Source organism: Pygoscelis adeliae, unplaced genomic scaffold (assembly GCF_000699105.1).
Source record: "Pygoscelis adeliae isolate BGI_AS28 unplaced genomic scaffold, ASM69910v1 Scaffold395, whole genome shotgun sequence".
In the NCBI taxonomy this organism is placed as follows: Eukaryota; Metazoa; Chordata; class Aves; order Sphenisciformes; family Spheniscidae; genus Pygoscelis; species Pygoscelis adeliae.
In genome coordinates, this window is record NW_008824755.1 from 930,447 (window position 1) to 953,726 (window position 23,280).

Genomic DNA, 23,280 nt, shown 5'->3' on the forward strand with positions numbered 1-23,280 from the left:
CATCTCCAATTTCCCCAAAATAGCCTCTCTATGTCCCTCCTCTGTGTGGCTACTTCCCCTCTTCCTATTTTTCTAACTTGTTTTCCTACTTTTTATGCAGTCTAAATGCAACACTGCTGATTCTTTTCACCTCTGGTGCCAAGCACCAATGCACACATGTGATGCCAGATGTGAACGAAAACCTCTGTGATGCATTTGTGCATTAGCAAAACTGCATTTGCAAATACCTGCTAAACAACAGATGACTTCCAACGTGAATGGCTACCTCCTTAGCTTTGGATGTATCCAGCACGCATGTGTTCTGTTAAGCTCCATCATCTCCAATGTATTTGATTTCTATCAAGACTACACAAAACTCATTAATACTACAGGTAACAGAGTTGGCAATGGAATGTTTTGTTTTAACCCCCGCCATAGCTTTCTATGAAGAGGGCTCCCAATAGCACACAGTCTTTTCAAGAAGCAAAGCAAACAAAATCAAAAGTTACTCTTCCTTTAAATAGTTATTCCTACTGGCTATGTCTGGACTACTGGTGGAGACCTGCCAAAATTCAGCCCCACGGTGCACAGTGCTAGTGAATTCCCAAAGTAAACTAGGGATGTGTTGAATTACAGTATCTTGGCTAGACCACATATTTTTACATGTTAAGATCCTACTGTGAATAGAAAAAATTGATTTGCAATTTGGAGGGGACATTAAGTGAGCTCCATGACACACTTAAAATTTTGAAGGAAGGAAAAAGATAGCTCTGGTAGAGCTATTTGAGTTAGTGCCAAATATGAAAGCGTGAAGGCAAGTCTGAGCCAAGAAAGTGCTGGGTATTACCACAATCCTCCTTGCATTTATTTTCGCAGAGTTTAGACAGTGTCTTTGGACACTGTCTTACTACTCTCTTTGGAAAACAAGTCTATCAAGTGACAGCATAAGCAAAAGACGACAGTTATATTAAAGGACCACAGCATCTAGTTTTGGTGCCTGTGTATTTCAACAGACTTGACAGCATCCTTTTGTTTCTGTATGTCCCTGAAGCTCCATTTCCCCAGCGTGAATAAGAAAAGTCCCCAGAAGAAAGACTAGTTTGTTTTAAATACATCAATGATATCTATTTTCTCTTGAAGAGACAATCTTCCAATTGTCCTCCCAAAATACCTTTTTCTTCCTGACTCCTAACATGTTATACAAATGCAAAGTTAAGATACCAGAGCTTTGTTCCATTCAAACCCGTAACCGAGGATGACAAGCAGAGCTCCCCAGCAAGGTACCCACTGAAATAACTGCTTTGTATGATATGGCATGGTGATGGGATCCAACCTCTGGAGATCCAGCAGCAGATTCCAGTTTGAATGCCTCCCCTTAGGCCCCAACCTAGCCATTTTTTCTTCCTTACACACCCACACAGCGCCTGTCTCTTGCTCTGATGGCCTGACCAGACATAAACATGCAACCAGCCCGTTCCTCTGACGTGACCCAGACCAGAGCAGCAGCTCTGGGGCAATATGCATCAGGTCCAGCTACTTGGGAAACGTTTGCCATACAAATGGCCATGCCCCATCTGCCCTGGGAGGAAGACCCCAAAGACCTAATCCAGCCAGAGGACTGCCAACTGGAACCGGTTGTTAAAGAGAACGTTAGTGGGTTACAAAACAAACCAAAAAAACCCTACAGAGCTCGCAACTGCCAAAAAATCAGTCTCCAGAAGATTCTTCCAGGAGGTTTCAATTAACAGATAAAATTAGAACAGTACCATTTGGTGCAGTAGGTGGTGACCAGACACCGAAGTATTTTGGCAGATATTCCCGCAGCTCCAGAAGAATGCTGTCGCAACAGTCGGAGTCATAAACCTGAAATAAATTAGGGAGGGGCGGAGAGATCATCAGTTTAAAACATTCATTTTATAATACCAATTGTCCCGTAATTATAATTTCTTACAGTCTTTGTTTTCATATGTTTAAGATTTCTACTTTACATTTGAAAAAAATACAAGATGAAGATGATAATTATCACAGTCCAATATAAATGAATGGTATCCTTTCTTTCAAATTTTGAAGTGGAAAAGATGCACCAACTCTAACTAAGAATAATCTATGGCTTAACTTGAATAAAAGTCTAAACTATAATTGTTGTCATCGAAGCCTATTTAGCGAGAAGGGTGTTCTCCCATCCTGGATCCAAGACTGTATAGGATTACTACAGTGTATCGTATATCCAAAGCTTTTTAAGTTACATCAGGTGAAGTATACAAGCTCAGACTGGATAGTATTTCCTCATTTCCTCCAGAACAACTCATCCTGTAACTACATCACACAGACAATGCACAATTCAAATATATTTCATTTGCTTTAACACTTTCAAAATTTTTTTCAGCTTCTGTAAGAAAAACAAGAACAGTCTGGGAACAGCAGCTGGCTTATATTCCTGAAGGAGTAGTTCTTTCCAGAGTTAAAACGAAGCCGTAGATACTATCTGCTACGGAATCGCATCATTGTCACCAGTTTGCAGTGTTGTTGTTAAGAGGGTTTCAAAACCATTCCCTTGACCAGATTCCCCCCACCCTGCCTGAAGATCTAGTTACAGACATAGGGGATAGCCTACAGCACAGTTCAACATGCTTTGCAGACTAAAAGATCTGTATCCACACAAGTGCAGGTTACAATGATTATTATTGCATTTAGGAACCATCTCATCCTAATCCCCTTGCAGCTATCCCAGTTCTGATGCTATCAGACTCGTGTCCTGTCCCTCAACCCTGCAGCGGCTGCACAGCAATACCCACAGACGCTGCACATGAGTGACCACGGTAAGCTAACAATTCTGCTTTCACTTCAGTACGCAATGCACAGGAGTGCAGTCAGAGCCCGCTGCAAAGTTGGAAGCAATGCAAAAAGTTATTTAAGGTGCTAACAGAGCTCTGCAGAGTTGGCTCAGCTCATTGCTTCGAGATCCCCATTTAACCACGGCGGGAGAATATCTTGTGATGGAAACTACAAAGGGTGGGTATCGCAAAATACATGCCTTTAGCGTTGTAATATTAATACACCTAGGGAGAAAATACACTCCAGACCTGAAGTCCAGCTACTATTTTAGAGCATCAAGGCAAGCCTCGGCTACGATCACCGATGCTGTGTAACTCTAGACTGAGCCTCATGCAGCACCAGAATGTTAAAATTAGTCAATGCGGGTTTGTGCTAAATTTAGGTTTCATTGCAGAAACCTCAAACTGGGCAAACTCAAATCACCAGTGTGCTTCAAACACACGGCGTTGCTCCGTAGCCCTTTAGGCACATCTAATAATGGGGCTCTCCTGGGTTTGTACCAGCCACAACTCTGACACCTTTATGCCAGCACTGTTACTGGCACAGGGACCGAGAAGGCGATACAACCAAATCCACACCGACTTCATGCTAGAGCATTTAATTTGACCCATTCCTTTAACCAGCTCATGGTATAAGCCCCATTTCAAAGATCCTAAGGAGGGGGCTGAATCCTCAAAGCTCAAACCATACAAATATGTGCACAGTGTGATGCAAAACACTGACGTACACCTACCACCGCACCCTCTACCACTACTGTTGCTATCTTAAGCATACAAAAGTTGCTGGGTGTGTATCTTACAAGTCACAGTGTCACATCACAGGGCACTGATCTCTTTTCACACGTCCTGGTTTGACAAGCTGGCATCACCTCTTAGGACTACAAGTAATTGTATGTCTAGGCCTATTTTTCCTCCATGTTAACACGAGCTGGTATGCTGATATTCTTGTGCTCTAGGACAAAAAAAACCCTTGCTTGTCCCTGGGATCAGTGGCTGCTGTTTGTTTTTATTTATGCAACATTTCTTTGCTGAGCCTCCAACGTTGCCAGCAGAAGACAGTGCTTTCCCCAGATGACTGTAATGTAGCTTGATCTTAGTAGCTCAAGGAAGAAAAAAAAAAAAAAAAAGAAGGGTGGGAGAGAGGAGAGAGAGAAAGATAGATTAGCACCATGCAGATGCTGAGGTGCAGACCCGTCCACTGCTATCTTTTGTAAGAGAGTTCACTGTTCCCCACCGTACAGACGGCTGTTTCTGGGCCAGGACTCCAAGCACTGACTGGTGGAATTACTTCATGCTGTGGGTATTTTCAGACAAGTAGTACAAACCCAATTTTTGTTTACTGGGGTAGTTTATTATCATAGCACCTAATAGCCAAGCCAGGGAATTGCATTGCACCCAGCACAAATACTCTTTTCCCAGGTGAATTCAAGCAGATCTGAGAGGCAGCGACCATCATGCAGTATCACAGCCTTTACATGGGAGCAAGTATATACATTTAGGACAGGACAAAGAGGAGAGAGATGGAAGCAAGAAGTGCAGCAGACAAGGAGGATAAACACTGAATGCAACTGAAAAAACAGGCAAACATAATAAGAACTAATTTGCTTAATTTATTGGCAAAAAGATTAAGAAAGTGACATGTCAGGAGACCACTTCCATTTTTTATAGAGAGACAGTACTCTTGCTTTGACTTACTTTTTAATCACCAACATTAGGTGGTTAAACTTAGCAACTTAGCAAGTAACTATGAGTATGCTCCTGTGTATTTCAAATAGTAGGATACAATAAAGATATTCAGATAATTTATAATGGGGTGTAGTAGCCCAAAGTCAAGGCCAAATGGGGAAAAGAGCTCCAGGAGTAATATCTTCCAAGTAGTCTATCCTTTAACACACTGATAGAAGACATTTTAAATAGAGACAAAACTCACAGTAATGCATTGTTCAGTATCATTGCTTCAGTGTAACAGAACTAAGTGCATTATTTCTGTCTCTCAAGAAGTTATCTTGCTCCCAGAAACAGTAATAAACTCCCCTCATAAGTTTGATGTAACGTATACAAAGCATTTATTTGACCTTAATATAGACCTCAATCTCAGCCTATAACGTATTTGCGTGTCAAACAAGAATAAGCACTCAGTTAATAAAGATCAGAAGAATTCACTTGGTGCGGGCAAAGCAACAAAACCAGACATTTCAGGAATTATGCCCATTCCTATGCAGGAGAGAACCACTTCTGCTCATTAGAGAGGGGCCTCATAAACAGCACCAATGCCATGGGCATTTCTTCTCATTTCATACAACCTGGTAGCAAGCTACACATTTAGATGTCATTCAGAATGCCAAATATAAAAGTATACATGACAAAACCATCCCTAAAGTTACACAGGAAATAAACCCTGCACCTCATGCCCCAAAAGGTATCACTACCAATAGTGCTGGAAAACTCATGGAAGAGACAGGTTACCACTTACACCAGAACAGCCTTTAGAAAGAAACCATTATATTTTTACTTATATCAGCAATATTCAAATTTCATTTCAAGCAGCTGTGCTTTTTTTTTTTTTAATGTAACAACAGGTCCATTTCTCCAGCATACACTGACAAATATAAGTTATTTCTGCTTTACCGGTAACTGTATGTAAGGTCTTCATCCAGCAAATCAAGAACTGCAAAACAATTCAGTGTCAGCTCAGCCAGTGGAGGTATCCATTCTACATATCACAGGCTACATTCTTCCAATAGCACAAATTGGAGACATAAAATGTAGTAACTGTTGGACTCGAAAGCAAGTAAACAGGATGCTGACATTTGGAGGGCTCACAACATGACCATTACAAATTACAGCAATTAACTCATAGGAAGAATATGCCCCAGATACGTCCTGTGGCAGCTCAGATAGTCCAACAGACACCATGAAGTCGTAATTTCCAGTTACTCAGGACTTTTTAATTCCGAGGCAACTTTACCATCCCTTAGTCTTTAAACCAAAGTACACTCTGTTTGTTTTGGTAAGTCTGATCCAAACAGATTCATCTGTTTTTTAATGCAAACAGGGGCTGCTTGGGAGAATGGGAATGTCCTTTTCCTTATTTAAAGCAGCATGACATTCGGGTTTTTTTGTTTTCTAAAGACTAGCTAATCACATAAACAACAGAGGGAGGGTAAAACAAATGTTTAAATTTCAACAGGAAACTAGTTCTGGCAGTACAGACCCATCTTCAATTGTCCTGATGAAAAAATACCACTTTGACAGAAATGTAGTCTAAAGAGAATCTTCTGAAGTACATAAAAGAGTTGATTTAGAAGAATATATATTTTAAATTTGCATTTATTTTAAAGCTATTTGAGTAGGAAACTTTAAATGCCAGAGTAGGCATGTCAGTCTGAAGCATCACCTTTTCTTGTTGCTGGATATCACAAATTGTCCCTAAAGGCAGTAGCACTATAGCTTGCAGAGTCTCAGGATACACAACCAGCTGCCAACATCAGTCAGAGTTCAGTTTCCAATGTGTTTTTTGGGGGGTTCTTGAGGGGTGGGGAGCAGTTAGTAAGTCATGCGCTCAAATTAGCAAACGCAAGATTTACAGATGATAGTGCAACCTTAATTCTGTCTCCTAAATGTGTATGCGTTATATTACAGACTTTAATTACCTGAGCGCACACTGCATTTCCCTCCGGACTCATACATCATGCAGTTACACCAGGCAAGTACAAGGGCCAAAAAAATGAGGTTGAAATAACAGCTGTGATTTTAGCAATTCATAACTGCTTGGCTTTACAACCCAGATAGCCCTTGCTTCTTTTTCATAGTAGTACCATCATCTTTTGACTTGCGAGCATCCGCAGCATTTGTTTCCACAACTATGACTGGAATTGAGCCAGCTCTGCTTATATTCAAAATACCTTATACCAGAGTAATTCCAGAAGTTAAATGTTTATGAATGCTGTTATACTAAATGCTATTATACTGAATTGCTTATTTTACTATCCAATATATAGCCATACTATACATGAGACTGTAATCATTATTCTCACTGAAGATACTTACAGAAAGACAAAAAAAAAAGCTTAAAACAAATCAGAATATATTCCCACAATCTGATCACGTCAATGGATTTTCAAATAAGGATGGTGCACGCTTGTGACAATCATATACTTCTTCCAGGAGTCAGAGGGGAAAAAAAAAAAAATTATAGCAAGGAGTTAGCCATCTTACCTTCCAAAAAATGAAGGCTGTGAAAATAAGCTTGAAAAATCTCCCAAAGAGATACTTTTTGTGGTCACGTTTATCAACCAGTCATTCTCTAACAATGCCAAAAAAACAGTAGGTCTTATTTTATCCACTTCCACATGTTTTATATAGTCGAATTTAGGCTGACCCTAGCAAGATTTGCAGCCCCAGGCATGGAATCATCTTTACAAGAGGCGAAGCAAACCCCAACCCATTTTTGAGGATGTGGCAGAGCTTCAAAACTTCAGCAGGCAGAAGAAGAAACCAAAAGGCAGCTGTCAGGCACAGCCACCAGCAGCAATGCTGAACAAATACCACAGTGGAGGCGTGAGCAAAGAGTCGCAGACACCATACGCAGCAAGTCGCTCTGAAATGGTCAGAGGTAAGTTGGGTAGAGACACATCATCCAGTCCCTCTTTCTTTCCAATAACCACTTACTGTAGAGGCACGGCAGTAAAGTATTCTGAAAGACATAAGCAGGCACCCGACCCTACCCCATCACAAGCAGTAAAGGGTGGTTTCCCTCTTCACAAGACAGCAAACTCCCATCTCATCTTTCATCCCACAAGATTCCTGGGCAACTAAAGATTAACAACAAAGCAAGTTTAAATTATTTACTTTACCCACACCCCCCTACAACCGCTGCAAGCCACCCAGCTGAGCACGGAGCAGGGTAGCAGGCATCGCGGCCTTCTTGGTCAAAATAGCAAAGTTGGAGATCATGTTTCATCACAAATCTCTCGCCACAGAACTGAGCTTCCTCTTGCCCTTCAGTCTCTCCTAGGTTCACAACTCGCTAGCACAATCAGATGTTACATTCAGCTTCAACTGCGTAGGAGATGGAGTCTTCAATGAACTTGAGAGCTCTCTGAAGTCAAACACAATTCTTCTTTCATGATGTGAAACAAAGCCTGATCCCTCAGGCACCACAATCTGATTCATCTTTTTCTTAAAAAAAAAAAAGCTCTTAAAGAAGATACACAGGAAAGTGTAGGTGATTGTATTTACATTAACAGCACAAACACCTGTTAAACAGCCTCCTAAGCAGGTTATGAGACTCTTAGGTGAATATAGTCCAAAAGTATATGGCAAATCGCACATCAAGGTCTCTACTGCAGAATCTACATTCCTTTGGTTCAGTTACGTCAATGTGCACGTACAACAGACTGGAGCAGAGTTCACATTAGGTACTCTCCGCTAGAGGCCAAAATGAAGAGAACATAGTCTAAAAAGTGGTTGACATACTACCGTTGGTCATCTGATAAGGAAGTTTCAATTTTAACACACTAAATACTTCTCCCATTCTTTCTTACTTCTTAGTTTGACCACACTTACCACTCACCCAATAGAGCTGTAGTGATGCTGTCCTGAAGTTACCCACTGCAAAAACTCAAGCTACCAGCAGCCAGAGAGATCCGGCAAATTTCAAGGCAAAAAGTCACTTTGCCAATTCATACCTCCCTTGAAGAAGTATGGTACAACCAGTTTTCTCATCTGTCTTTACAACTATTGTGCCAAAAGACAGCTCTGTTACTGCAATGCACGAAGCGGTGCAACATGAATACTGCTTAGCATTTTAAGCGAAGACACGGACCTAGTCAGAAACCACCACCTCGACACATCCAAATCCTCACAGAAGAAAAAAGCAAGTTGAACAAAGACAGCAGCCAGAGTGTTTTCATACAAACTTTCTGCTCCATGAAGATTTTTTTTAAGCAACTCCAACTATTCAAGAGTTCAAGCTTAAATTATCACTGAAATTACTGAAAGAAGTGAAATGGTAGAACAATAGGACAAAAGGGAAAATAAGCCAGCATGGCTGTCCCACTTTCTGAGAACATTAATAAGCATTACCCTTTGTTTCTGGAAAGCTATCTGATCACAGCTGAAGATTCAAGCTAGGGAGTGACAGAGAACAAGGGGTGGGAGGAACCCTAAAGCAGTTATACTTAAATAGGCAAAATTTAATTTTATATTTCAAAGAGACAGAAAGGGGAACCAAGTCCTAACAGACACATGTTGGGTTGTTTTTTTCCTAGTACTGCAAGAGGCAGCCCTCACAAAGAATTTACTGCAGTATTACCCTAAAGGTGCAGTTTCACAGTAGTTTAAGTCAACCCGAGCCAGGGCTGCCACGGTCCCACACACACTTTCATCCCCCCCCCTGCAGCAACGTCAGCACCCAGCTGGTCCCACAGCCTGCTGAGCACCTTGAGTTGGCTCACTGCCTAAGTGCCAGGCCGAGGCGCTCCGTTTAAACTGCCATTTAAGTACATTTACCATCAACACCCCTGGAAAAAAAAAAAAGTCTTTACCTTCCTTTAAAAAACACCTGTTTGTGCTCTCCATCTTTATTTTACCAGCAACTATGTATTTTACCATCTCCTAGTATATCCTACCCCTCATTCCAGAATACTCAGCTCCCACCTGCAGCCAGGTGTCCAAAACAATCATTTCAAGGGCTACCTCACAAATGTTATGTCAGATTTATAGTTTCAGTTTCTACATCAAAAGCTCCTCTGCCAGCAACAGGCTCTACTTTGTGATGAGAACACTTGCCAAGAGAGGCAGCTAGTAATAATCTTTTTATTTTATTATTTTTATTAATTTTTTAAATGGACAGAGAAGAATGGCACCTACTAACAGGAATTTTAGTTGATGGTTTATGATTCTGGGAAAGTACGCAACGGCTCCTTCCACAAGGACTAAAAATAACAGCCCAAAAGCTATTCTGACGTTTTCTACCCAAGCAGAGGGGTTTTCAGTTGTTAGAGAAGATACGCTACCATCAGAAGAGCTGGTTTATAATAACTAGAGGTATTTTTTGGTTTGCTTTGAATAATTAACTCTTTGGAGTTAATTACACGTTTGCCTGTGCAAAACTGGAAGTTACAGAATCAGCTATGAGCCCGCCATCTTCCTTTCACTCACCAGTCTGCTGGTCAAGCACATTGGCTGTTGCTTCCCAAACCTGCAAAGAACCTCCTTGCTCACCATTGGCAAGAAAGGAAAGAAGCACTGCTAACTTGTGCTAGAACACAGGGCAGGGGGGAGGCACAAAACAAAAAAAGAACAACAGTAATAACACCGCTAAGAAACCTTAGGAAGCCCTTGATCAGTCTGCTCCAGTAAGGCAGGGAAAAAATCTGGGTAAGTGGATTCTATTACACTCAGGCATGGTGAGCCAAGTCATTTGTTTTGCTTTGTCAAGAAGATTTTTATATACATAAAAATATATGTGTGCATGTATTTCATATATATACACACACATATATACATATATGTGTATGCATACATACACATATACGTATTTATATAATACACACTCAGAAAAATAAATACTCAAAGACTGAAAAGTAATTGCTACCAAATTGCTTTCTAAGTATTGGATATTACAGGAATTTTAACAAGCATGTTATATACACAGTGGGACATTCAACATAATATTTAATGGAGTTTTTCATTTACTTATGGTTAATCTGGTACCTGGATGACCAAGAACACACCAAAACATTACATTATTTTCTACCATAGGCACTGGTGATTCACATCTCTTTCCACATATACACAGTCCTGGCTTTATGCAATATTCTCCTATTACAAGCCTTTTTTTCTTTTTTTTTTTTATCTGGAAACTGGAATTCTTATTTTCAGAGACTGAATTTATTTTTGGTTTTTTTTTTTTTCAAGGAGGCAACCTATCCTCAATCCCATACTGGCAGCCCACCAACCATATTTTAATTTTAAATAAACTTATAATGCACAAAGTACTGTATTTTCTGTATAATACCAACATACCTTCAGTAAGTTTATCCATATTCTGAAACATTCATAACTGAACTGAAGTTTAAACAATATTTGATATGGTAGGTGCTGGTCAGCGCTTGCACGACCCTCTAGCACAGCAGGAGCACTGTACTGTAACAATCCAATTTAACACACTGTGGATATGCACATTGAAACTATGCATTTTTGCTTTATCTTCAGCTGGATCTACTCTTGGGAAGGAGTTTTCCTCAAAATCAAGTTGGTAAGAGAACTGGATTTTTTTTCCTGCTTACTTACATAGTATGGACTGTAGACTACTCAGTCTGTTACCAACTCCACCCACTAGTTCCCCGATAGCATCAAATTGCAATAATGGCCTCTTACTGTCTCCTTTTATGAGGTTTTCTTAGATTTATTAAAGCAGGTTGTAGTTTATTCTGTGGCACACAATATGCAAGGAGCACAGGGAACAGATGCTCACCAGACCCTTCTAGGTTAACCTTCTACTGCACGGTGCGTCCCTTCCAAGCTTCTTTTTGCTACAGAGTGCAAGAATCACAAAAGTCTGCCATACTTTTTAAGTCTTACTGTCCTAGTACAGTAGGCTTTCAGTCATTTAATAGTGATCTGAAGTACAAAAAACGTGTTTATAGGACAGTAGTAGGAACTCAGCAGATTCTTAAGACCTACACTTCATCCTTCATCTCTCTTAGACAACTCAATGTGAAAAAGATCTGAATACAAGCTGCCGGTATTTCACAATTTGTCAAAAAGCCATTTTCTTCTCATTAGCTGAGGAATACTGCACATCCTTTCTTTTATTACAATACTTCTGTCCAGGCTCATGGTTTAAAGTACAGAGTGTGAGGCAATTTCACACACTGATCTGGGAACTTAAATTTGCTTATTTCCCCAGCAATACAGAATCCCTCCCAGACAGTTTCTCAGCAGGAGGAATGATGCCAAGGGCAGAAACGGATGGTATCAGAATGTGCTCACTACATTTGCAAACAGGTAATTTGTATACTTCAGTACCGCTACCTTTTCTGGAGATGCAGCACATCTGGATGGACCAGAATGAGACATGGCCAAAGATAATCTTTCAGGATATTGAGCTACAGCTCTGAATACGGTAGTAATGAAAGGTTTGGGCAAGGCATTGCATCCCCAAAATAAGATGTTAAGAGAACCCTGCATCCTATTTCTCCAAACTTTGTCCATACAAGACTGAAAATCAGAACCTTAGCTGGAGACTTGATCATGGGATAAGGATATTTTAGTACACAATAGCAACACGATGGCCATCATCCACTCCTTTTTCAGTCAAGGATAATCGTATAAATCAAGACTATAAAACCAGTTAACTGAGTTTACAAAATAGGGTAATTCATCCTGAAGCAAGACATACTTTGCCTCCCCCACCCCTTTCCTTTTCCGTCACTAGCAGAGAATAGTTTACAGAACACAGGCTGCCTTATCGTGATTTGTCCTATATAGGCTGAAAGGGGGCTGATCTTATGAGTCAGTTCTTGCAACTCTATGCAAAAGCTTCCAGGCCAAAACACATCTTTCAGGCTGCTGGCTTGATTTTATGCCATGCAGGGGGAGGGAAGTCACCAGAAGTCTTCTGCACTGCCTGAAGCTGCCTGAATACTAATTAAAATTAGACAATGAAAAAAAGAAAAAAGCATCAAGCAATAATGAAAAGCCACGACATAGGAGTAGTGGCAGGTTATTGAGAAGGAAATACATAAAACTGTAAGGAAAAGATTATTGATAATGGTCCAAACAGGCATACTTCCTGCACATTTCTTCTCTGTAACCACAGAAGCACAAGGAACTATGGCTTCAGGAATATTAACATAATTGGGTCTTCACTAACACGTTACCCTCTGGTCACAAACTCAAAGACTAACTGTTACAAGAAAGACAGCAAAAGTTGCACAAACTATATTAATTCTGCCTTATGTCAGGTTGTAAAGTGAGTTAGTAAGTTCTTTAGGGGAAACAAACCAGAAAGACGGGTCATTGCCCTACTGAAAGCTGCATTATAATGCATCCAACAAAAGTTCAGAACAACAATTGTGCAGGCAACCATGAAGCCATTACTTCCTAGCTTTCAAGTGCCTGACTCTCACCTAACTAATGTAAATCTCTTTTACATGCTGGAGCTATTTATGTCTCTTACATCCTGGCTTTGTTTTCAGGACATGTAACAAAAGTGAAAAACAATTTCTATTATCTACAGTGGTAACAGCTTCCTTGCATTCATATTATGTGTCAGCAGGGCTTGAACCCTGAACTTTCAGACTACTGCTACAGCAGTTAACAGAACAGTCATTAATTGGCAATGGGTGGAAGATCTGTTATCCAGAAGGGCCAGAGGACTAGCCCAGTTATCTTTTCCCAACACTACGTGGGGTGAATCAGCTCCCTTGGTTCCCAAGCACTGGGATAGAGGTAGAAAGTTGCCAGAGCTGAGCTGGGACTGGGAGAACCCCGTCAACCTTTTCATTCCACCCCCCCAAAATTACCCTTGCACTCTGGGACAAGGTATCTGAGAATTCGGGTCAGACTTGCGTTACAACAGCCTTGGAAACCTTATAGTATTGCAGGTATGTTATTTGGAGCCATGACTTGGCAACATCACAAGAACCAGCTATGGCAATTGTGACATGCAGCCACTAGCAAACAGGGGAAAAAAAAAATGGTAGGTGCTGGAAGTTGTCCATGCTGCAAGAGCTTTCTCAGGACAGTTTTCAGCAGGCAGGATGAGGAGGGAAGGTATGCTATTCATACCCCAAGCATCACCCAGTCACCATAGGAGAGCAGAAGGGCAATTCAAATAAAAATTTATAGGAACATTTATTGGTCTGTTAAGCATAAAATCCCACTTTATTATCTACTGCATTAGCAACCTTTAAAACTTCAGTATGCCATGCTCCAAACAGGTAAACACAGTAACAGAGGTTTACAGCCCCACCGAGCAAGTGCCAGAAATCAGAAGTGAAAGAGCTGCCATTTCGTAACAGTTCAGCGACCTTCTCCCGTTCTGTTGAACGTAAGAAACACTCCATCTCTTAGTGCTAAACACACAGCTTGTAGGAAACCAAAGTCACGAAGGTAACCTCAACAACTGTAAATTCTCTTCCTCAGTTTTAAATGCTTGCAGCCCAAGCTCTATCCTCTTGTGCCCACAAAAGCAGCTGCCCTATTTAAAGCCTGACATTCCAGCTTCCTCCCCCTCTTCAGGGCACCAACAGGACAGTAGTTTCTGCAATGCTACATTCTTGACGTGACAAATTAAGAAAAACCCTGTGCTGAAGAGGATAGTTCTTAAATAGGAAAAGAGAGTTATGCTAGCACACAGTGCTCTTGGGTACAGCCTGGTCTGTTTGAGACAAGAGCTCTGTACCCAGCTAAGCAGGGAGGTTTTACCTCATACAGTGACTGCACTAACCTTTTCAAAGGATGCTTTTCTCACAGTTCCCAACTCATCTGCCAGAAGAGATCACTGTAGGAGGGCTGATAGGCTTCTTCCCTTCCCTCTCCCAACACTGCTGAATTAAATCAGCACGTATAAATGCACCCTGGCATAAAGCAGGCTGAAGCCAAATACTAAAACATGCTGAGTAGTAGCCCACTTCTGTGGATTTCTTAGCATGCATGCGTAGGCAGCCTACCATAAACACGTACTGCCTTTTACCAATTTATTTTCTTTAATAGAAATGGGTCGCTACTATATAATATATTATACTGCATTTTCAAACAACACTATTTTCTTCTTTCCACACCTCTGTATGCTGCTCCCTCCTGAAACTCCTTTAAAAGCAGTTCTTTAGAGTGCCTCCGCCTACACGTTCTGAGTATTTCCATTAGATGGAAACAACTGATCATCAGTGTAGATAGTCCTTAAAAAACCACAACCCTTCTACTTCAGTGTTTTTCATTCTCTTGCTGCTCATACCTATTGAAAACGAAGTATTCTGTAGCTATTCAAGGTTTAAAAACTCCAAATTTTTTACCCAGATAAGGGTACCAGAAGACCTGGTAAAACAGTCCATGGTTATACAGCCTATGTTTGTAAGAAGTTCATGCCCTCAGGTACAGGAAGGGAGTTTGCAGGACCAAAATTAAAATGTTATTATTTTGATTTGATAATTACTCATATTTACAGAACTCAATAGAAAGTGGACATTACCACTGGAAAGTCACACTCCAGTGATAAGTTAAGCAATACATTGTGAGTTATTAACAATGACTACAAACAGCAAATTATTCTACTACATTTTATCATAGAAGGTATTCATGAAAACCTTGTCATTCTCTATTTTTCCCCTTCCTCATGACACAGAATCATGGCAAGCCATTTCCCCATCAGTGGAGAACGACACATATTGCTGTAGCAGAGATAAAAGTTTGGTTCACTTGGTGAAATAATCTCTTAAGAAAGAATACCTGTATTTAGAGGGTGGGTTGTTTATTTTTTTAAACTGCTAAACTGAAAATATACTATCAGGAAAACAGAAAGGTAACCTCCTAATGGCAGTCTGAGTAGGAATTACTTGAGAGATTTTCCAGTTTTCCACTTTGACAGAGACCTGTGAAATTCTTCAAAACTTCCAGTTGCCACCCACTTCTGAGGAGGTTTCAGATCACTATTAGTATTTTGCACTACAGTGTCTTGCTCGTTTCCATTCCAAAATGGAAGCCCATTTTGTTTGGGCTCTACCAGTCAGCACTCAGCTTCGTGCTCAATAGAAAATAACCCATCAATAACCAGGGGAAAAAACTTCTGGTGATTCACTGACACAGACTACGAGCCTCTGTCTTGTTCACACATCCAGCTGAAGGCAAATTCAAGCAGTTTCAGAAGAGAAGACTGTGTTGTCCAGACAGAAGATAGTATCTACCTGGTATCATGTTAAATGTATCCGAGTTATAGTCAAACTTGTCTCTTAATGCCTCATTATCTTCTAGCATGACACATTCCCTGCAACCTTCAGCTCATGAGCACTCAGACTGCATGCTGAAATATCACTTCCTGGTCACTGCTGGTTATTCAAAGACACTTCTGCCTCAAATCTGTGATAGCTGCCCTCCAGCTGACTTCTGCAGCTGAAACTGAGTCAAGCTCATCTTCTTGCTACCATAAACTACAGAGGTTCTCAATTACTTCAGCCAAGGAGGTTTGCTTTACCCATAAGTAAAAAACCTCACTTGTTTCTCACCCAGGTACTGGGATACTAATCTTAATTGAGGCCAGGGTAAGGTAACATGCAAAGGAAGCAATAACTGATCTATCACTACAGACAAAACGGTTATAAGCACATATGAAAAAATAGGTGCAGAAATGAAAAAGTCACAATTAATCCACATATCCTAATGGGTAACCTTCTGGTTTGATCTTATCAACAGACTTGCTGTCTAGTCCTGACAAAGCGACAGCGTGGGATTCATCAGCCTTGTTTCACTTGTTTCATTTCTGCATTGTTTCTCACCATCTCCTGTACCTGACTGCCTCGTAAACAACCCCTTGTCTCAAGAAGTGGTAAAATTCTCTTTCCCCCATTCTCTGGATGCTCACTAGCCTACTCCAAGGTGATAATGTCTCTTTGACTATAGACCACAAGATGTCTTGAGCTCAGTCACCAAAATAGGGTAGTCTTGCTGTTGTTCCCACTACTTATCAGTTTAATCACTAAAACTGACAGAAGACTACCAACACAAGGAAATGCTGCTGTCTTTTAAATAAGTCAAATCAGTTCTTCGATGTCCAAAAAGCACCAGCACGGCACACAGTAAATGGCAAGAATGGGAAGAAAGGCCTTTCCCTCTTGGCAGCAGTGAGCTCAAGTCATATGTGAAACTATACCTTACACTGAACCTCACAACCTGCCATAATCCTCATCTTGTAACAACCATATGTAGTGCTTAGGTGGCTATATCCCGCATCACATGGTTCTTGCCTGAGAGCAAACATGATAGCAGTTAATCATAGAGATGCAACAAATCCCCAAGACCTTTCTCCGGTACTTTCACCTACATAATATACATGCATTTGCTCTCCTTCCCTTCTCCCACAAAAAGGCATTCTAGTCCACACACAACTAGTTGTGTACACACCCTTCCCTTTCTCCATTATTTTTCAAGAATTGCCCAATCTCTTTCCCAAATGGCTTATAACCAAAAAACTTCAGTGTTGGAAGCAACCCGGCAAGGCCCCGGAAGACATAACTGAAGCTAACTTTGCAAGTTACCAGCATCGAGACCTGACTTCTTCCACTATGACATGGCATAGTAACAAAGGCTAATACAGACCTCTTTCTCAAAGATTTTGCCCAGGGTCTTGCTCACAGCTTGTCACGTGAGTCTAAGCAACAGGCAAAATGATAAAGCCTGTGCTGTGAATGGTTAACGTCTAAGCAGTGTTCAAGCTTACCCCTCTTACCCACTGGCTATAGACAGTGATAGCACATTACTGTCCATACCTCAGGATTTCACAGAAGAGTAAGTGGCCTGACACTCAAAGGAGTCTGTTCAAGCTTTCTCCTTCTACTGAAGAGTTACCACTCAGGCTGTATTATATCTTTCTTAACCTCATCTAAATGACAGTCACTGAGAAACCTCAGAAAAATATTTACATTTAGATTTAACTGGCTCCTGCTGAGCTACCAACTCAAGAGCTGCTGTTTTGTCTAGCAGTCCCATCATGAGAATTATGGAGTAATGGTAGTATGCAAACACATTGTTCACTTAGAGCAGGTTGCTTAGTCTGTTTTAATGAGAGACATTTCCACAAAATATGTAAGGTCTTTTAGTAACTTAAATTAATACCTGGGGGGGGGGGGACACGGACGACAAACACCACAACAAAAAGAGGGTCTCAAGATTTCTTTCTCATCCTGCATGAAGATTTCTACAGTTCTTCGTACCTAACAAGCCATGGAAAGGGATGACATATCAAGCTGATACAGAAAAAACACGTGATGGACTATCACAGCCAGGTAGGTCGGTACGGGAAAGAGGCTCAAAAAAGACAACAAGCAACAGCTTTCCTGGTTTATGCTATTAACGTTACTGATAAAGCAAACCGAAGATCGGCAATAGGTAAAATAGAACAAACTACAGTTAAAAAGTGAAACTCTTCAGTTGTTTTATTGACTTGTTAAAGGAGCTGTGTTTTAATACAGTGAACAGAGCAATACTTCTAGCAATAAACCAGACTAGACAGAAGTGTAAGACATGCTAAATTTAGACACAACCAATTCTGAGACACTTCACAACATGAGAAAGATGGGATCAAACATAACACCCTTTAATCATAGATGGAGATAATACAAGCCTTTTCAATAAAATCTTAAATGCTGTGAAAACCCCACTGTCCCATGAGCAAATAATCAAGCTTAAATCCTGTGAGTAAGTAGGTCTGGCATAAGGACAGACATTCAAAGAGGAGAAAGTTCTAGACAGCACACAGATATCACAACAGGGCTGTCGGTGATCTACCTTTCAGATATTTAGGTTGCGCTTTCCCAAACGCAACAATAAGGATGTACTTCTGCAGGAAGCACACCCATCATTTCACCCAAAGCAAGCCAGCTCCCTCCATGCTGCAGGACCCTCACCTTGTTGTAGAACTCCTGCTCCCTGGGACCACGAGGTGGTGGCTGCAACTGCTTCAGGACAGTCCCATCTGGATGCTGCAGTATACCTAGAAGAGAACCATTTCCTTCAGGGCTTAGTTTTAAGAGATACAGCTTTTTTTTTTTTTTCTTCCCCCAGAAATAGCCAATACACCATCAGGGACAGCCTCTTTGCAAAGTTATACTGCTTTCAGTATGTGCACAGCAGAGTCGAAATTGGCAGCTCCTACGTAAAACCCTTAGCAGAGGTTTGCTTGCATTCCTCTCTTTCTAGCCACCAGGTGATTTCCTGGATCTAATTCTGCTCAAGGCCAACACACTACTGGGAGTTGACATTAGAAGTTCCACCCAAAAAAAACATTCATTCAACTATGGAAGATTACATAGACACTCCCTTTTTAAATAACCGATAAGTTGTTTTTCCAACAATGCCAAGAAGTCAAAGGAGTTAGTACCAAGTTTAATGCATTTCTCACTAGCTAAAATAGAAATGTATGTCCTGTGAATGTATTTTTATACTAGTGGCATAGAAAGAGCTCTTCTATGTTACTAGAAGTAGCACCCCTATAGCACTCCATGCTAATCAGATGCTACTATTTGTATCACCCATAATTACAATACAGAATTTCACCTCAGCCAGGCAACTACCTTCATCATGCCTGCACCAAAAAACCCCAAAATATCCTCCCAAAACAGCCTCAATGACTCTCCAGTCAGCAATATTGCTGAGTAGCTGCATAAGAAATGCAACTGAATGTCTGAGGATACTCAAGAGATGATATGGGCAAGAATGGAGAAAAGTAACTGCATCCCTGTGAAATGCACTCTAAATTTCAAGATCATCAGTTGCAAGGGAAGAAGAAAAACCCACTTCTGGAAAAGAAGTTTCTTCCTAGGATTTATTCATAGCTTTTCAGATAGTAATTTATTTTGCTTAGAAGGGAAGCAAAAATGTCAACTGTATCCAAAACAGGTTCCATCTTCAGCTTACCACTTGAGGAAACGATAAAAACGAGCCAGGAGCTTTGTGTCCCAAAAAGTTTGCAGTTGTAACAGCAATTGTGTTTTCACCTTCTAGAAAGCATTATTATCTCTGAATGGGATCTGTTGTGCAGTCTTGGAAACTGAACAAAATCTTTAGAGCCTAAGATATTTACTTTAAAACAACCACCAGTCTTAGAAAAGTTGTTTCATTAGTTGGCTGTGCCAATGAACAAAGAGTGGTTTTAAAAATTTGCGTAAAACAACTCTCAAATCACATTGCTTACTGAAAGTTGGATTTTGTATACTTTCCAGAACTAGAAAACTACTGCCACTCAACAGCACGCAGACTACCACAACATCTTCAAGACACAATAGCTTCTTCCCCCCCCACCAGCCCCGTACCCTTTTACATGTGCTGGAAACCACTTCGCAAAGTGCATGAAGTATTTGAATGGCACGTGTTTTGAATGTGAATAACTAACAACCACAACATTAACAAAGGTTTTATAACACATACTTCTCAAAATCTGCATGTTGGCTTTGATGACAAGACAAGTAGACAATCTACAAGGTAGAAAGACCAGGCAAATATTCCTGGAAGTAGAACCCATACACTATTGGATTGATATATATTACTTGAAGAGTTTAATATAACTTGACATTGTCTAAAATTCCCTCATCCTCTGGATTTCTTGACAGACTAGAGCACCTACTCTGTAACTGTGACTGAGGCAGGCCTGGAAACCAAAGACTCATGTTTCAACATTCACCACGAAGATGAAAACTCCATAACCTTCCCTCTGATCTACAACAACCACCAGAGATACCATCACCTGCAGATCATACTAACATACAGACATTGGTCATGGTTTTGTTCTAGGGTTCCTGGGGTTTTTCAACACATATATGAATAAGCAATTTAACATTTCTGAAGAAGCAGCAGAACTATACCAAAATTAAAATTCTGGAATATCTTACAAACATTTCTCTATGGCTCTGCATGCAAAGCTTGCTAGCATTCTGAAACTCAAATCTACTGCAAAAATAACCAATACAGATGTATGCACTCTTCTAAACAAACAAACAAAAATCATATCCAATCCACATGCTTCACTGAACTATAGACAAAACCTGTTCCGCACAAACCACCACACATGTACTTTAGAAAAGATCCTCTGCCCTCTGAGGGTATCTAATAAGGACTGACCAGTATGTATGTGCGACCTTAACCTTTGCATCGGGAAAACAGCAGCCAGAGTTAGAAGTTTTGTGATTTGCATGACCGAGCAAGTCACACTGAAAGAGAATGGCTCCTTTAGCTACAGAATCCCACTAATGGCTTGGGGACCTCCAGCACTTTGCAGGTACAGGCACCAAACCACAGCCAGGTGTGGGAGGCACAATAAGGTGGCATATCCCATCAGCTCCTGTCTCTCTCTACCTGCCTATGGAATTAAGCCACAACCCAAGGTAGTTACCTTACTTGCTACACATGATTTACTGTGTTCCGGGGAAGCACTACTGAACACAGCATACAACAAAAGGCCAATCGTAATGCCCAGAAGCCAAGGGTCTATGTGTGCATGCAGGGAGACTGCTAGAGCCCTTTCTTTGCAAAGCAGTAACAACCACAGGGAGCAAAGGGAAAATGGAAAGGTTATTCAGGAGGAAGGGAACCCTATGGCAAAGAAATTTTAAGGCGTACTTGAACAAAAAAAAAAAAAATAGTTAAAAAATACTCTCGATACCTTCAAGAGTATGTCTGTATGTGGGGACAGAAGGGAAGTCAAGCACAGAGGACAGCAGTGACATGCAGGAGGAAGCTGGACAGAACAAGGAAGGCTCTGAGCTTGAACCAGTAAACAGCTCAGACACTGACACCAGCCGGGTACAACCTTCAAGGTACATTTGCCATGTTGTATGCATAGCAATAGAGGTATCCAGACGAAAAGGCACACTGGTTTTATAGCTTTAGGCTTTTAAAATGCTAAAGGTTCAATGAGGTAGAAAAGGGCAGAATGGAAAATAGCAGGAAGGGTGACTACTGTAGGAAAAGGCAGAAAAGGCAACGGAAGAAGGTAGAAGACACACTGGTCTCCTCACGCATGCTTGAAGTTCTCACAGATTCTGGCATACAGATTGTCCGTGATATTCCTTACCAGTGCTATTAGCAACTACATATATCCAAACATCTGGCCACTAGCTTCACAACAAAGACACCACAAGAAGCAGCACTGCACAATTATACATGACTATCTTTAGCATCTCGACTGCCTGCATTCCTACATACAACATCTGTAAAGAAATAAAACGAGAAGATTCAGTTACAATAATGAGAGCTGTGAGTGCCAGAGCAGCTTTGGTCTTCACTTAAAAGTAAAATTCAGTTCTTAAGATGAGATCATCAACCGTGGTGATGATTTTCCTCTGCAGGAAAATCTTGGTCTTGCTCATCAGACATGGTGGAGCTAACTTTACCTAATCCATTTGAGCTGCACCCACAATATAGATGGTGTATCACCCATGTTGTCTTGATCCAACTGAGATAAATTGCTGTGCCAAAGGTGAGGCTCTCCCTGAAGTGAGCCTTTTTTGCCTGATCCCACCCCATGTTATGAACAATGAGGAAGACGTACAGCTCCAAGGATCCAACGCACCTCCCTCAACATTTTATTGCACCGGTTGCAGCAGGGGCAAGGGACAAGAATTACTTTGCCATGGAGATTATCAGCAGCAAGACATGCGATGGACGCAGGCTGTAGGTAAGACAAACTCACGGTGCCATTAGTGCTGTAATTCCACTCACTGATGGTTGAAGGGGTTCTGAAGTTCAGCCCTTGGCCTATTCAGCAGAGACAGTTACTAATGACAGGGTTCAAAGGCAATATGACAGCAGGTACTCATTATAGCTACTCTCAAAGGGCATGCTGAGAGTTGAATGGATGTATACTTTACATTTGGCTCTGAGGCAGGAGTTATACCGAATGCGATGTCCTGGAAGGGTAAGAAATGCTATTTGGCAACATTAACTTGGCTGCTTGCTCTGGCACTGACCACTGCCTATGTTAAAAGGCACCTTCATCAGAAGGGCCAACACCTCACTCCTCAACCTGGAATTAAAGTAGAAATTTAAAGCTAGCAGAGGCACGCTTCAAAAATGCTGTATCCTCATGATATTTGTATTATTAGACCACTTACTAGCTGTTGGTTCAGACTTACTCTTGCCATCAAATAAACAAGCAACTAAGAAGTTACCCCAGCTTGGTAAATTGCTTACTAATATTTTGCTGAAGTTTCTGGTGGCCATAGGTTTGGGGGTTCCCTTTAGATAAAGCATAGTTTCAACACACGTTCTGAGGGTGCCAGCACACCATTACCTAAATCCCCATTTTTTTAAAAGGTGCCTGTTAAAATGAAGCTGAACTGCAGAGGCCCTTTGGCTTAAAGGTACCTGTTACCTATCCTGTCCTGACAGGCCATTACCATTTATGAAAACCACCAGAAGAAAGATATTCAGCAGCGGTGATACTGCTCCGTCCGCAACCTGCACACACCGGTCGAGCTCTGCCAGCCCCTCCAGCCCTCGAAGGGAGGATCAGACCCTGGCCAGGGAGACTGACCCCTCAGCACTGAGGTGACCACCAGACCCCCGCACTGAAACCCCCCGGTTGAGGCCGGCTCCCGGGGACGAACAGGTGCTCGCAGCTCAGTCCAGGAGGCGGGCAGAGCCCGGAGGCGGCGGGAGCTCTGCCACCAAGGCAGCAGCACTGCCCGCCGCCCCGGAGGTGCCGTGTGTGACCCCCCTCCCGCCGCCGGCAAGCGGCCCAGGGCCGGTC

The 23,280-nt window shown here is 41.4% G+C and overlaps 1 protein-coding gene across 1 annotated transcript in view; it reads right to left on the reverse strand.

The window, feature by feature from the left end:
- The window catches only part of IPMK (inositol polyphosphate multikinase), a 47,668-nt gene that overhangs the window by 21,000 nt on the left and 3,388 nt on the right, over positions 1-23,280 (reverse strand). The window contains exons 3-5 of the mRNA XM_009323486.1: positions 22,499-22,554; positions 18,443-18,528; positions 1,746-1,842 (exon numbers count right to left, since the gene is read on the reverse strand). Of these exons, the coding sequence (XP_009321761.1) occupies positions 1,746-1,842; positions 18,443-18,528; positions 22,499-22,554 (239 nt within the window). The remainder of the gene's footprint in view (positions 1-1,745; positions 1,843-18,442; positions 18,529-22,498; positions 22,555-23,280) is intronic.